We start from the raw sequence: 13,800 nt of genomic DNA, 5'->3' as shown, positions 1-13,800 counted from the left end.
CCGAGGAGAGCCTGATTAAAGCCTAGCCTGGCAGAGATCACTCCTCTCCTGACGAAACCGTGACATGGAGCTAACTGGGACAGACACCAGCTGGGATGTGAGGTCCAGCAGCCGTGGACCTCAGTCGGGGGGTTGTCATTGCACATTCCTCTCTCAGCAGCATGGTTACGCTAACCTTCGTGCTCAACCCAACCACCTCCTCCTCCTCCTCCTCCTCCTCCCCTGCCTGGCCCAGCTCCCCAGCCGCAGCAGAGGGGATGTGAGGCCTGGCGTTTTTAATCCAGTAAAACCCTTGCCGTTAATCATGCCAGACAGAGCGAGCAGCCTCCCTCCCATGCCTGCTGCAGGCTGGATGCTGCTGCTATTTCTGTCTGACCTCCTCAGCCCGCCCCGTCCTCAAGGCATTTCTTACTCTGCCTGTGCTCAGCTGCCCTCCCGATGGTCAAGGAGCTTCTTGAACAAAAGGAGCTCCACGCGCTCACCCTGAAGACATGCAAAGTCCTTTCCCCCCACCTTCTGCTCATTTGGAAGTGTCACTAGAGCCCCTCTCATCTCTAAGTCCAGCCCTGGCAGAGATTACTGCCACGGTACTAACACAACATGAAGATGGAGGGGTTTGTATACACTGCAAAGAAAACATGATGAGGGACCAGGAAAGTGTAAATGGTTGTCTTTGTGTTTCCATATTGCTGAGATAAGGCTCTGTCTTTTCTGAAATAGGTTAATCATACTGTGTCCTTTTGCAGGTTTTTTTTACTCTTTTCTTTCTGACTATCTCTGTTAGCTGTGGGATTTTTTTGAAAAGGAGAAACAAAGGCCATTGTATGCGGTTTTGAAAGGGCAGATTACAGTTACACACTTTAGGAGTACTCTTGGCTTTCTTTTTTTTTTTAATGCCTAGATTATATAACACATGGTCAGAAGAAACTGGTTATATCTAAAGCTGTTCAGACCCAGATCCTCCTCATTACAGCATCTCTCCCAGTGGAGGCACCACTAAGTAGCCATGCTCATCATTCCTGTTTTCTGGGAATTGCCTCTATGGTGCTCTTGGCCTAAAGCATGCTCCTGTGTGCCCAGTAAGTAGTGTCATAACTGTCTGCCGGAGCTTTCCTTGGCTGACCTAAGCACTGAGCAGCAGACCCTTCTTGCTGGAGACCTGGCAAGTTATCTTACAGATATGAGGGCACTGTGGGAGGACAGCATATGCACCAGCATGACATCTCTCCCACTAGGGTCCCAGAGCACATATAACATAGGAGGTGATGGAATGATAGTGCATCTCTCTGTTCTTTTGCCCTTCCCTCTGCCTTAAGTAAACTTCAGGTATGTGATGTGTATAATGCTGTTATGAATGTAATCACAATGCATGTTTTAGGTTTAACAAGTTGGCCTTTGTTTCTCTCTCTAATTTGTAGGCACTGCTAACTTCAGGTACATTGCTGTTTTCAACAGCCACAGGCTTGCAATTGGTTCAGTTGATTTTATGTAGTAAAACCACTTTGAGTTATGGCCAATGATCTGCACTCACCTCAATTCTGGGGTGAAAAAGGAGAGAAGGCAAAGATGGGAGAAGGTGATAAATCAGTGTGATGCTTTCAGTACATCATTTTTCACCAAAGACAGTATCCTGCTAGCAAGAATAGATTCACCCCTCTCCTTACGAGCCTTCTGCTCATCAGTGTGTTCTTCTTTCCCTTGGGTAGAAGTACAAAGATGTGGAGCCAACTCTGAAGATCAAAGAGGTGGATGGCTTGGAGCTCGTGAAGAAGTTCTCGGAGCAGATGGAGAGCATGCTCCGCAGGAAGGTCGAAGCTGTGGAGGTATGACCACTGGGGCTATGGGAAGGAAGTCCTCTCCTGTCAGCTCTGGAGCAGTAGGCACAGGCCTCCTGCCTGTACCAGGAGTATGTGGGTGCAGAGGTTGCATGAGGACTTCTTGCCCAACCCAATGCCTGCTGGTGTAGCTGGCTGCTCACTCTGAGCTTTAAGCAGACACTGGTGGGAGGATGTGGGCGTTCAGACAAGGGAATGCTGGCTTCTCCCTGAGCCCAAAGGAGGAAACAAGATAAAAACAAAGTCTAGGAATAAATATGAGGGAATGAACACTCTTGTAGCAGACAAAAGCTGTTTAAAGAGAAAAAAAGCCCTCTTTAAAGTGAAAATAAAGTTCATTCTTGCATAATGCACTGTGGCTACTGAAGACTAGTAGCTTGTTTCAGCTGTGTGTGTGGCTCAAGGGAAATTTCTGCACCCCGTGAACACAAGCTGCAAGGGAGGTGCTTGGATTTCCAGCCGTATTCATGGGGTCGTGTGGAGGAGGTGGCAAGAGGTCCTTAGCTGTTGCTGTGTGGGAGATCAGAGCAGGTAATCATTATGGCCCCTCTTACTTCCTGCATCTAAGGATTTATCATATTCCCATATATTTACCTACTATGAAGAGCATATTTCTGTAGTCACAGAGCCTTGACTGTGTAAGGTGTCTAATGTGGAAAAATCATCCAGAAACACATAATTTGAATCTCAAATGAAATGTGGGCATATTTAGACTCAGAGCTTTGGCCCATAACATTAAATTCTTAGCCAGACTTTTCCAGTGTTTGGATTGACTTATCCTTTGTGAAGGAGTTTTGCTGAGACTGTCACTGATTGTGCAACCCTGAAAACATGTACATGTTTAGCTGGATTCCTTCCCAGTCCGTACCAATTGAGATTAGTGCCCTGAAGCATCGTACTGGAGAATACTGGCTGATTTTATTGCCTTCCATAAATGGTAAGAGCTTATAAATGGCCACAGCATCACTGAGCCCTTTACGAAATCAAGTCATGGTCTTTGTCTCAGTAACAATACCAGACTCAGACTCCCACAAGGCCCTTTCCTTTGACAAGATACTGACATCAAGCTGGATCTGAAAAGCCTTTCTCGTGGCTTTTTGGAAGGGTTCATGGAAAATGAAGTGAAATCTGTCTGTTGTTTCTCTAAATGGACCTGTTTCTGTTTGTATATGTCCTGTGATATCCAAAATTGCTCAGGGATTTAGTAAGGACTCTGGAGTAAGTAGGTGTGAATATACTTGGCAGTGAATAGCTGCAAATAATATACTTTCCAAGTGGCAAAGTTGCAGCACAGAATGACAAGTCAGCAGAACAGGAGGGAAGGAGGGAAGCTCATAGCCCAGAGGCTCTGTTGGGGTGGAGGAGGCAGTCATGTCTTTTCACAAACTGTATGAATGGCTGATGCAGCTGGAAGAGCTTCTGCAGGGCTTGTCACAGCACCAGCTCACCTTTGTTTCTGTGTCCTTTCCTTAGAGGTTGGTGGAAGCAGCAGAAGATGCAGATCTGAACCATGTGTACAACTCCTCACTGGAGGTAAGTTTATCCTGGTCAGTGACAAAACACGACATGTGTCCTCAGAGAGACCAGCCAAAAGGGTGGACAGGCCAAGAATCTCCTTGTCTTCAGGACACTCAGCTTGTCTAGAGACTACTGCTAGTAAGAGGCTCCTTTGGCAGATCCCAAACCTAGTAACACCAAGCAGATTAGTCCCCTTGGCTCTGGGAGGGGAAGGATTTGGGAAGACATTGTGTTGCGTGATATTATTGACATTACTTTTACTGCACACATAAGTCATCATTATGTGATGCATTAGTGCAAGTTAGCTGGCACTTTGTGGGTTACTTGACTAGAAAATGAGCTAAAAATTGAGTGTGAATGAGCAATGAGGAGGATGCTGTTACAAATACCCACAGCAAACTGTTAATCCAAATGAACTGAATTTCTCACCATCTTTCTCAACAGCTCCCATCATCTTTTCCCTACCAGACAGACACCCACTTGTCAGAACTTCCTGTTTGGTGAAAGTTTGGTGCTGTCCAAGCAATTTGGATAATTGGCTTTCTGTTAATAACTGTTTGTTGTGTCCAAGCTAAGGGATTATTGCTGATGAGAGGAACTGGAGTGAACACTCTGTTGAATGAAGTCCTCTGTTGACAGTACAAGCACAGAGTGCTTAACAGAAGTACAGGCTACCACTGCAAGTACAGGTCTCAATGCTGGGAATGAAAACAGTTCTTGAAATCAAGCTAGCTACTGATTTCACCTCACCTACCTTTTTTTTTTTTCCCTCTAAGAATCACATTAGTCATGCTAGTTGGGTCAACTGCATTCACAGCAAGGGGCATGGATGAGTTGAGGTATATGACTCAGTATTTGTACACACAATTTGCACCCTGTGAGTACTGTTAGTGATTAAATATAAATCCTTGGATAACCTCTAGTTCAGATAAAGTCAGCAAAGGCATCTTAAAAATGTAGGTTATTGAAGGGCAAAGAGTGTCCTGGATGTACCAAAGTGACTGTAGATGATAAATCTCCAGTGACCTTCACAGGGAGAAAGCTCTGTTGTCTTTGAGCACCTTCTGCTCGATCCTTTGCTCTTGACGAGTGTCTGCTACTCGGAGTGACAGAATGAGGGGATAATCCTGGCTGGATGTACATCAGGAGTTAACTCTAGTAAATGACAGCTGTAGAGGCAGGGCAAGTAAGGTAGGTATGCCCTGTAGTAAACCTGGGAGCCAGACCCACTGAGACATTGCACCTGGCTGGCTAGTCACTTAAATGCCTCTTAGGGACCACAGGAGCCTGCTCCTGTGTCCCTTGGCTTTTCTGCTGCTGGTATGACCATGCTTTCAGTCATGTGGGCACCTAACCATAAGAAAGTGGCCAGAAACCATCATTTGGCCAGCTTGACGCTTTTCAGTTGGCAACAGCTCTTGCTTATCACTCATCTTAATCCTATTTGAAGCCCCAATTCTCCATACGTTCCTTTTTTATGTTTTAAGGTGGGGTTTTTTTTTCAGGCAATACTGGTAATAGTCTCTTATTCTCTCTCTGCCTTTCTCTTTTCCCTTATCTTCACCAACAGTTTGATTACTACAACTCTCTCCTGATTAATGAGAAGGATGAAAATGACAATTATGTGGAGCTTGGAGATGAATTCATTTTGGAGCCAAATGAGCATTTCAATAACCTGCTGGTGAACACAACATACAGTGATATCCAGCTCCCCACCAACGTCTACAACAAAGGTAATGGCCTGTCCTGGCCTCTACTTTCTCAGTACTAGGTGAAATCATCAGTAATAATATTGAAAACAAGGATGGGAATAGAAAAAAACAAGAACTGATAGAAAAGAAAGCAGGGCTGGAAAGGTACTGTCCCAAGGTATGACATGTCTGTGCTGTACTCTTGTCACTGTGACAGGTCTTAGGTATAATCTGCTCTTGGAAAACCTCTAGTGATGGACAGTCTTCCATCTTAGGCAGGGATATAGTCTCCTACAGTTCATCTGGACGCTGCCAACCAAAGACACTGTGAGACAAACTGTGATGTGAATTTATTGGCAATTGTTACTCTGTACAAAGGGATAGATTTATCAAGGTCTTTAAGTGTCAAAGATTTTATTGATTTCAGCTGAGAATTTAGACCCTAAGTACCTTTGTGTTAGGAGGCACTAACACTTCATGGGGACACTCTTAATTCTCAGTAAGCATATCCATCAGGGTCTGGGTGTAATTCACAACTGCTACTGGGACATGACTGTTCTGGACTATTTTCTGTTCTCAGCAAGCCTGTGGCACTTTGGCAGCTGCAGGAGCCTAGGGAGGCACCAAGGCTGATGCGGGCACTTCTGTGCCCAGATTGTCTTCTCCCCCTGCATGTTCACACCATTCCAGCTATACATCAGGAGTCGATACATCTCTGGACTGGTCAGCACACTGCCAACCCCTGCATGTTCACACCATTCCAGCTACACATCAGGAGTCGATACATCTCTGGGCTGGTCTGCACACTGCCAGATCTTCAAGCTGAGAACCTGGTTGCAATTATCCTAAATTTATTGCTCATTTTGGCCAACATTCAAAGCTGCCTGTACTGGCTCCTTCCTTACCTTCCTATCAGCTCTTCCCCTTGCATGTGTTTTTGGCAAGGAAAAAAAAGGTACCATTTCTTCTCTCATAGATGAAGCTCATTTACAGTCTTCAGGACCAGTCGGGGCAGGTGCTGGTGACTGTGCTCACAACTGCTGTGTTTTTTATAGAGACAATGGAGGGAGTTCTTTTTCTCCCATGATTTTAAATCAGTTCCATCTGGTCTGACGGCCCCAGACACTTTGATCTTGCTCACAATAGTCACCAGCAGAGCTGGCTGTGGGTAGCCACAGGAGAACTGCGCAGTGCAGGCTGCTGCCCTCAGCAGTGTACAGACAGAGGTAGCCAGATGGCAGAGACAGCAGAGAGGCACTGCCCAGGTAGCTGATTTCTTGCCTGTGCACTTTGACACAAACAACCCAGCTTGTCTGGCTATGGCTGGAGGATGAGCAGGAGATGGAGGAGGGGCCTTCTACACCCAGGGTTCCTCCTGGGTGCAGTGCCCAGCAGCACTCCTTCCTTCTCACAAACAGTAGCAAGCCTGGCTTTCCACAGCTCTTCTGGCTCTCCCTTTGTGCAGGACCAACTTTGGTCTCATTGCCGGGGAGTCACAGTTCAATTTTTTTCCCCTATTCTGACCTCTAGTTAAAAACCACCTCTAGTAAAGTGACTAAACAGGAAATGGTAGGTGAAAGCCTCATCCCTTTCAACATTAATACAGTTAATTCTACAATGATCAGTTTCTCATGATGCCCTGTTTCTGTTGCTGCTGCTCTCTTTGGTCTCCTGTGGCAATGAGTCAACACAGACACCAAATATAAACTGCCTCAGGAGTTCTTGGAAGTCTGCAACTTCCTAGTGCGGCAAGGTGGGACAGCCCAGGCTTTGTGAAAAAAAGAAAAGATCAGGCAGAGAAGAAGAGAAAGAATTGTTAAGGAAGAGAGGAGAGAGAGAGAAACAGTGTGTAAATCCTAGGGCTCCTCTGTCTTAGGTAATTACACCTAGCATAACACTCCTTGTAGCAAGGCTGTTAATGGTGCATCAGGCACTTGCCTTTCAGCAGCCACGTGTCCCCTCTCAGCTAGCAGCTGAGTCCTGCCTGTATGCTGTGCCAGCTGTGCTCAGCACAGCAATGGCTTTCCAGGGCCTCTCAGAGCATTCTTCCAACCAGATGTGATGCTCAAGGGCAGACAAGGCTGGAAAGAGAAGTCGGGTTAATAGTGTATGACCAAACTGAGATCCCCTCCAGTGGCCAGTGGTGACCTGACCTCCAGGATTTGCTTGAATGATGCATCTTAATTTCCTAATGTAAAAGTTTTAGACAAGGCTGCATTCCCCCTGGAGTTGCCTTTGTTCCCATCCCTCTCCTCCCTCAGGGGTGGTGGACACACTCTCACTTCTTTTTCACACTTTTTTCCTCCATTTTTTTATTTCCCCCATAGACCCTGCAATCCTTAATGGAGTTTATATGTCAGAAGCCCTGAATCCTGTTTTTGTGGACAACTTTGAAAGGGATCCCACGCTGACCTGGCAGTACTTCGGCAGCTCCACTGGATTCTTCAGGCTCTACCCAGGTAAAAGAACAAAGATAGGCTTTGCTCTTTTAGTGCAACACACCAGTTTTGCAGGACAGGGTCTGTGCCATGGAAGACCCCAATCTGGGAAGGCTGGGGGCATCACAGCTTTCTGAAGGACAGGGTGCAGTGAGCAAAATACTCGGTGCATGGGCTGCTATTGCCTAGGCTGAAGGGATAGTGTAGAGCAGGCACAAACCCCTTTTTCTCATGTGAACCAGCCCCTCAGGCATTTGCCCTTGCAGCCCTAGAGGAGTCTGCTGTCAGAGGTGTGCCTTGGGCAGGCTACCATCCATAAAGCTCACCAGACACCGTGGCAGGGCTCCCTGCCTTGTGCTCCCTTGTGGTTCTTAGTAGTGGCCAATGCCTCTCTCTGTCTCCGAGCACACGTGGCAGATGCAGCTGGCTGGCCTGACTTGTTATCCACTCGCCAGCTGTGAGTGGCACATAAGGTCATGGCACAAGAGGGAGGTCCTGTGCTTAGAGGAACCCATGAGATACTCTGCAGCTGTAGCTTGGCCTTGTGGCTGCTTTGTCAGATGGCTGTGTGCCCTTGTTCTGTGACCTGTCACGTGCTGGGCAAGGGGAAAGCAGAGATGACTGTGAACAGAGAGCTTAGCAGGGAATCTGGGATGCATCCCTGTCACTGCTGCTGCTTTTTCATGCTCTTGACCACCCTTAGGGAGAAAAACGTATTTTTGAGAACTACATCAAAGTGGCAAAATGTTCAAAGTACATGAAATTGCTCCCCAAATTTGAACAGACTATGCCTAGATACATTTTTTTTGGAAGCTTAATAAACAGTTTACTGAGACCTGCCAAAGACTGTGCAGCTCTGCTTGTATTTCTGCAGAAGGGACACTGCTATTGCTGGCCAGATGTTCTGCCCCTGTGGGGTCTCTGGGTCTGAGCAGTGAGCAGCAGCAGTGCAGGTGCCTGGGGAGTGGGAAGCAGATGCCTGCCTGTCTGTGTATGTTGATTGCTCCTTTTGCTGCTCTCTTCAGGAATCAAGTGGTTACCAGATGAAAATGGAGTTATCTCCTTTGACTGCAGAAACCGTGGCTGGTAAGTTTCAGAGAGACTTGGCCAAAGCACCTTTCAGCCTTCCTCTCTCCCTCTTTTCCAAGGTGACACCTTGGTGAGTTGCTGATCAACAGTTACTGTCCCATGCCGCTCCTGCAAGAGATGGGGGTATGTAAACAAAGGTAATAGCAGGTTAGGAAGCCTTATCACCTGCCAGGAACAGCTTTCCACGTGGCATGATAGATGTATCATGTGTCACATGGAAATCTCCACCAGTGTCTCCTTCCTCTGTCCCATCTTCCTTATAATTCTTCAGCTGGGTGGCAGGGACATCCAGACTCCAGAAATGTGGCATGTTTACTCAGCCTACTCAGCATGGCTAAAAAAGGCTTTAGCAACTGTCCACCCTTGCATGTCTGTCTGTGGCAGGCCCAGCACTTCCCAATGCAGGAATTGAGATGCTGGGGCCAGCGGGAGGGGCAGGTTGTTAGGAAGGGACCTACTGTCTGACCAGCCTGATCCTGCTGGAGAGTTGGGCTCATGGTGCATGTTATGCTGTGGCTAGCATTGTGTGACAGCAGCATGTCCAGCATTCCTCTTCCCTGTATGCTTGCCCTGCTTCCTTGTATTCTTCTTTCATAAAGGTACATCCAAGCAGCCACCTCTCCCAAGGACATTGTCATCATTGTGGACGTCAGTGGAAGCATGAAGGGCCTGCGGATGACCATTGCCAAACACACCATCGTCACCATATTAGATACTCTGGGAGAAAATGACTTTGTCAACATCATTGCAGTAAGTTTGTCTCATTTCCACTGCTGAGCTGTCTTCCTTGTGCCTCATACCGACTCTTCATTCCCCTTAGCAAACTACAGACATTGCACTGGCACAGCTATAACACAGTGACTGTGTTGGATGGGGGATTAACACCAATTGCCCTTGGGGAGTCAACTTTGTGTGGTCAGCAGGGTGGCTGCCAAGTCATTGCACCTCTCCTCTGTGGAGGATGTCAGCTTGCTTACCTAGGGATGTGACTGCAACAGATAATGAAGTGCTATAGACAGACACCTGAGCTAGCAGGGACCTGTGCTAATAAATTCACCTACCTTAACATACTGTGTTTGGGTCCAGTAGCAGTGTAATCCTCAGGATGTTTCCAGGCTAGAAAATTGCCACTCTATAACTTTTTGTGCAGCAGCATCCTGCAAGGCTGCTAATACATGTCGAAGTCAATCTGCACAGGGCTGCATGGAGTTTGGTCAGGTGGCCTTGGTGTTAGTCTTCCTTTCTAAGCCCTGGCCACGATGAGGATGGGACCCACAGAGAACCAGCACTACTAACCACAAAAAGCAGAACTTTACCATGATCCATGCCAAGACTGGGGGGTTTGGTGCCAGGTTAAAGGCTGCTCACCTTCTAGTTTTCAAGGCTAATCCAAGCACCATCTTTTTCCTCAGTCTCCTTTCTAGAAAAGCTTTCCAAGGGCATGGCCACTGAGATAAACTCTACTATTTGTTAATAGCTTCCTGTTGTGTAAGATAGTTGGAAACTGCAGTAGCAACAGCTCTGTCTTTATATGACTAGACATATGGAAGAGTGAACAGTGTCGCCAGAAAAATGGAGGGGAGTCATTAAGGAGTTTGAAATATCATCTGTTCTTTAAAAACAATCCCAGAAAGTTCATGTAATATATATATATTCCTTTACTGCACTAACACCAGGAATATACTGGCTCAGACTCTTATAAGCCTGATCTAAGCTCCTATTGATTAGCTGAGCGTCAGTGACCTCTTACGAATGATGCCCTTCTGAATCTTGCAGGAAAAGGTTTACACTGGCATGTTTTACTTCACATATGTATCAGGCTAGAAGCTTTCAGCCCCCTAATTATCACAGTTCAGTGGATGTGTGTTAACTTGGTATGTTATTGTTCAGCTGTGCACCACAGGCATCCTAGTTCAGGTTACAAAACCACTTGCAAGGTTCAGCTGGGGACTCACAAAGCCTCCAGAAGTCAAAACTATACTCAAATAGTGCTAGAAGCAAGGCCAAGGGCACAAGCTAATAGTGTGTGGATGAAAGTGCTACAGTGTGAGTGAAAAAAAGGAACTGCTTTGTATATGTAGATATGCTCAGATAGAACTCAGCAAAACACCATAATTAACATATTATTTAAACAAATAGAAGATTTATCAAAATAATAATTTGTCATGATCACTAGAAACAACTTGTAAGGGAAATATGTATGAAATGGCATAATGCTCTGTACTGTATTCTGAACATCCACCTAGGACATGAACCCATTTTGTGAATTCTGTCCCATTACAACCCCTTTCTTTCCATTTTCTCTTTGCAGTACAATGATTATGTTCATTTTATTGAACCCTGTTTTAAGGGTATCCTAGTCCAAGCAGACAGAGATAACAGAGAGGTGAGTACCAGGCTCCTATTAACATAATTCAGGTATCTCTCTGTAAGAAGTACATGGGGTTAAGGTACTGTGCCATGAAACTCCAGAGACAAAGGAACAACCATCTCCCAGCAGCACGTGCATTTGCATCTCAAGAACAAGCACCAGTCCAGTGATGGCTCCGTGGTTTATCTTTGCTGTAACACAGGGTCAGCTGGCCAGGTAAGCAGCAGCAGTCAGCTTTCCTGTGTCACAGCAGACTGGGCACCACTGGTGCTGGACCGTGAGTGGACCTAGCCCAGACTGCCATAGAAAAACAGTGTGCAAATGGTCTCCACCTTTTGAAATCCCACATCCTCAGCCCTCAAAAAGGAGAGCAGCCATCCTTTGTCAGGGTGGACTGCCAGCAAGCTTTCTCTGATGAGGGGTTTTGCTGTTCTGATCCAGGAGGGCTCAGCAGCCCTGACATGCTCAGCCTGCATCTCCTCCACCACCCTCTGGGATGACTGGGATTTTTTTGGCTACTCTGACTGGTATTTTTTTTCTTCTTTTTTTTTAAAAAAATGTGTATTAATGGAGGTAGCACAGCCCTCCATGTCTTCTACAGCCAGATTTTTCTCCAAATTTCCTTCTCAGCTCAGCTGGGGTCACAGAGGTTAACTCCAGAGGGTGATGTCTTGTGGTGTTTCCCAAAGGATCCCCAAGTCTTTTGGAGACTATCTTGCAGTTTAATTTACAACCAGATCAATGTCTCTTAACCAGTAGACAAGCCTTCAAAAGTTTTATTTTCTGTTGCTTTTGCATGCACAAGATGTTGTTTTTCCCTGGATAAGGGAAAGTCAGATTCTAGTAGTTTTGTCCCTTGCTGATCATTCTTGGACTGTCAATGGTTCACAGCCCAGAGGCTGAGAAATACAGCCCTGCTGTAACTGTGTGAACATAGGTGCAACCTGATTGCACCACCAGTGGAGTGGCCACTTGACTTTGCCACCTCCATCAATCACAGTGCTGCACTGCCCTGCCAGCAGTAGAGAAGGATCAGGAGCCCCATGGCACAGACTTTTCTAGGTTACCCTCTCCTCCCCCAGTCAAACAGAACACCCTGTCTGCAACTTATTCCTGCCTTTTTCCCCTCTCTCGCCAGCACTTCAAGCAGCTGGTGGATGAACTGCAGGCAAAAGGAGTGGGGACTGTGAGCAAGGCTTTGACAGAGTCCTTCAAAATCCTGAGAGAGGTAAGAGCTGGTGCTGATGCTTGTGTTGGGCACGAGTGTCCCCACCCACCGCTACATTCCCCTCTACAACTAATGACTTAGCACACCCCATACGATTGTGCAGGGGAGGAGGTGGTATGAGTTAGTCTCATGGGCCCCAGGTTTGTGACAAGCAGTGTGCAGAGGTGACCCAGCACTGGGGAGGTGTTGGTTTGACCATGATGTCCAATCCCCTGCCCAGGAAGGATCAGAAGCCAGACGGGATGTGGCCTCGTGGGTATTTTCTTAATGACTCCCACAACTGGCTTTGCCCACACACCTTTATAGTGGCAATAAAATATAAATGATCAGCTGAGAGCAACAATTCTGGTCATAAGTGATGTTATTAGTGAGCAGTTGATGAAGACATGAGAGATGATTCTCAGGCTTCAGATTTATTTCAATGTCACTTTGCTGAGTATCAGTGCTTGGGGGAGAAATCACAGGTAAAGGAGAATTAATCACTCTGATCATATCACATGATAAGAATCCTAAGTGATTCATTGCCTTATGTGAACAATAGGGACTTCAGTAGCCTGGAGGTGAACATACAACTTGACTCTGTTTGTTAAGGAATGGTAGCAAAAAAATGACCAAGAACCAGGTGAATACCTCCATCCCCTCATGGCATTGTCTATAGTGTGGTTGCCTAAAGATGCCAATGCCTTTGGTTCTGACAAAAGTACCTACACAGTACAATGTTAGTGGCCATAATGATGCCCTAGATGTTAGAGTGCCAGAAGTATTGCCAACCAGGGAAGGATTCTCCGTTCCTGCTTATTTTGAAAACAGAAAGTTTAGGTTTGTTGGCTATGGTAAGGCTGTACCTAATTTCTGCCAGTGCAAGCACGATCAGAGTTGAATCCCAGGAGGGTGGTAGCTGAGCTGACTTGTCAGTGGTAATAGAAGCAGAGTGGTTTTAATGGCAGCCTGAGAAGAGTGTGATATGCTGCCTTGGTGTTGCAGTAATAGGCTGGCAGCACTTGAAGGAGTAATGGTTCAACCTCTTTGGAGGAAGACAGTTGGTGAGATGACCAGGGAAGCAGTAATGATATGAACCTCGAACAATTACATGGATAATTTTAGATCTACCTGACAGATTTATCTACATATATCCTTGCACATTAAAAAAAAATTATCTTTAAAACCAAAGATCCAGAGCCCATACATTGTATAAATCAGAATATTTAAACAATTTTTCTACCAGAGGAAAAATGATTCTTAATACCTAATGTAGCACTGGTTATGTACAGTGACAACAGGTTAAAGAATCCCAGTGCAGTACAACTGCAGACTCTCAACTAACATAGCTACAAAGGTCTCAGTGGAAAATCATAGAGCACAATGCTAAAGAAAGCCTGTTTGCCCCAGATGAAATAGCAGTAGGTCATGCCAGGCACAGACACCAAAACTAGTGTGGTTCCACTAATGAGGAGACCTCACACTCCCTTTCAGGCAGGGATGGCTGATCCATTAGACTGGGCAGCCCTTGAGCCTCCAGGAGGGAGGATCTTTATGAAACCCTGCGTACTTTGAGACAGGCACATCCATTGAAATAGCAGGTACATGGTAAAACAGCTGAGACAGAAAAGAACCCTGTCCTTTAGTGACA

General features: G+C 46.1%; 1 protein-coding gene across 1 annotated transcript in view; it reads left to right on the top strand.

Moving 5' to 3' along the window:
- Nucleotides 1-13,800, top strand: part of LOC103797268 (voltage-dependent calcium channel subunit alpha-2/delta-4-like) — a gene marked incomplete at its 5' end in the record, with an annotated part of 50,696 nt that overhangs the window by 4,966 nt on the left and 31,930 nt on the right. Inside the window, 8 exons of the mRNA XM_009069467.1 lie at nt 1,707-1,823; nt 3,309-3,368; nt 4,924-5,086; nt 7,372-7,503; nt 8,508-8,568; nt 9,171-9,321; nt 10,883-10,957; nt 12,081-12,170. Coding sequence (XP_009067715.1) covers nt 1,707-1,823; nt 3,309-3,368; nt 4,924-5,086; nt 7,372-7,503; nt 8,508-8,568; nt 9,171-9,321; nt 10,883-10,957; nt 12,081-12,170 — 849 coding nt within the window. The remainder of the gene's footprint in view (nt 1-1,706; nt 1,824-3,308; nt 3,369-4,923; nt 5,087-7,371; nt 7,504-8,507; nt 8,569-9,170; nt 9,322-10,882; nt 10,958-12,080; nt 12,171-13,800) is intronic.

The sequence above is a fragment of the Acanthisitta chloris genome, unplaced genomic scaffold (genome assembly GCF_000695815.1).
Source record: "Acanthisitta chloris isolate BGI_N310 unplaced genomic scaffold, ASM69581v1 scaffold2232, whole genome shotgun sequence".
Taxonomy (NCBI): Eukaryota; Metazoa; Chordata; class Aves; order Passeriformes; family Acanthisittidae; genus Acanthisitta; species Acanthisitta chloris.
This window is presented reverse-complemented; position numbering and strand designations above follow the sequence as displayed.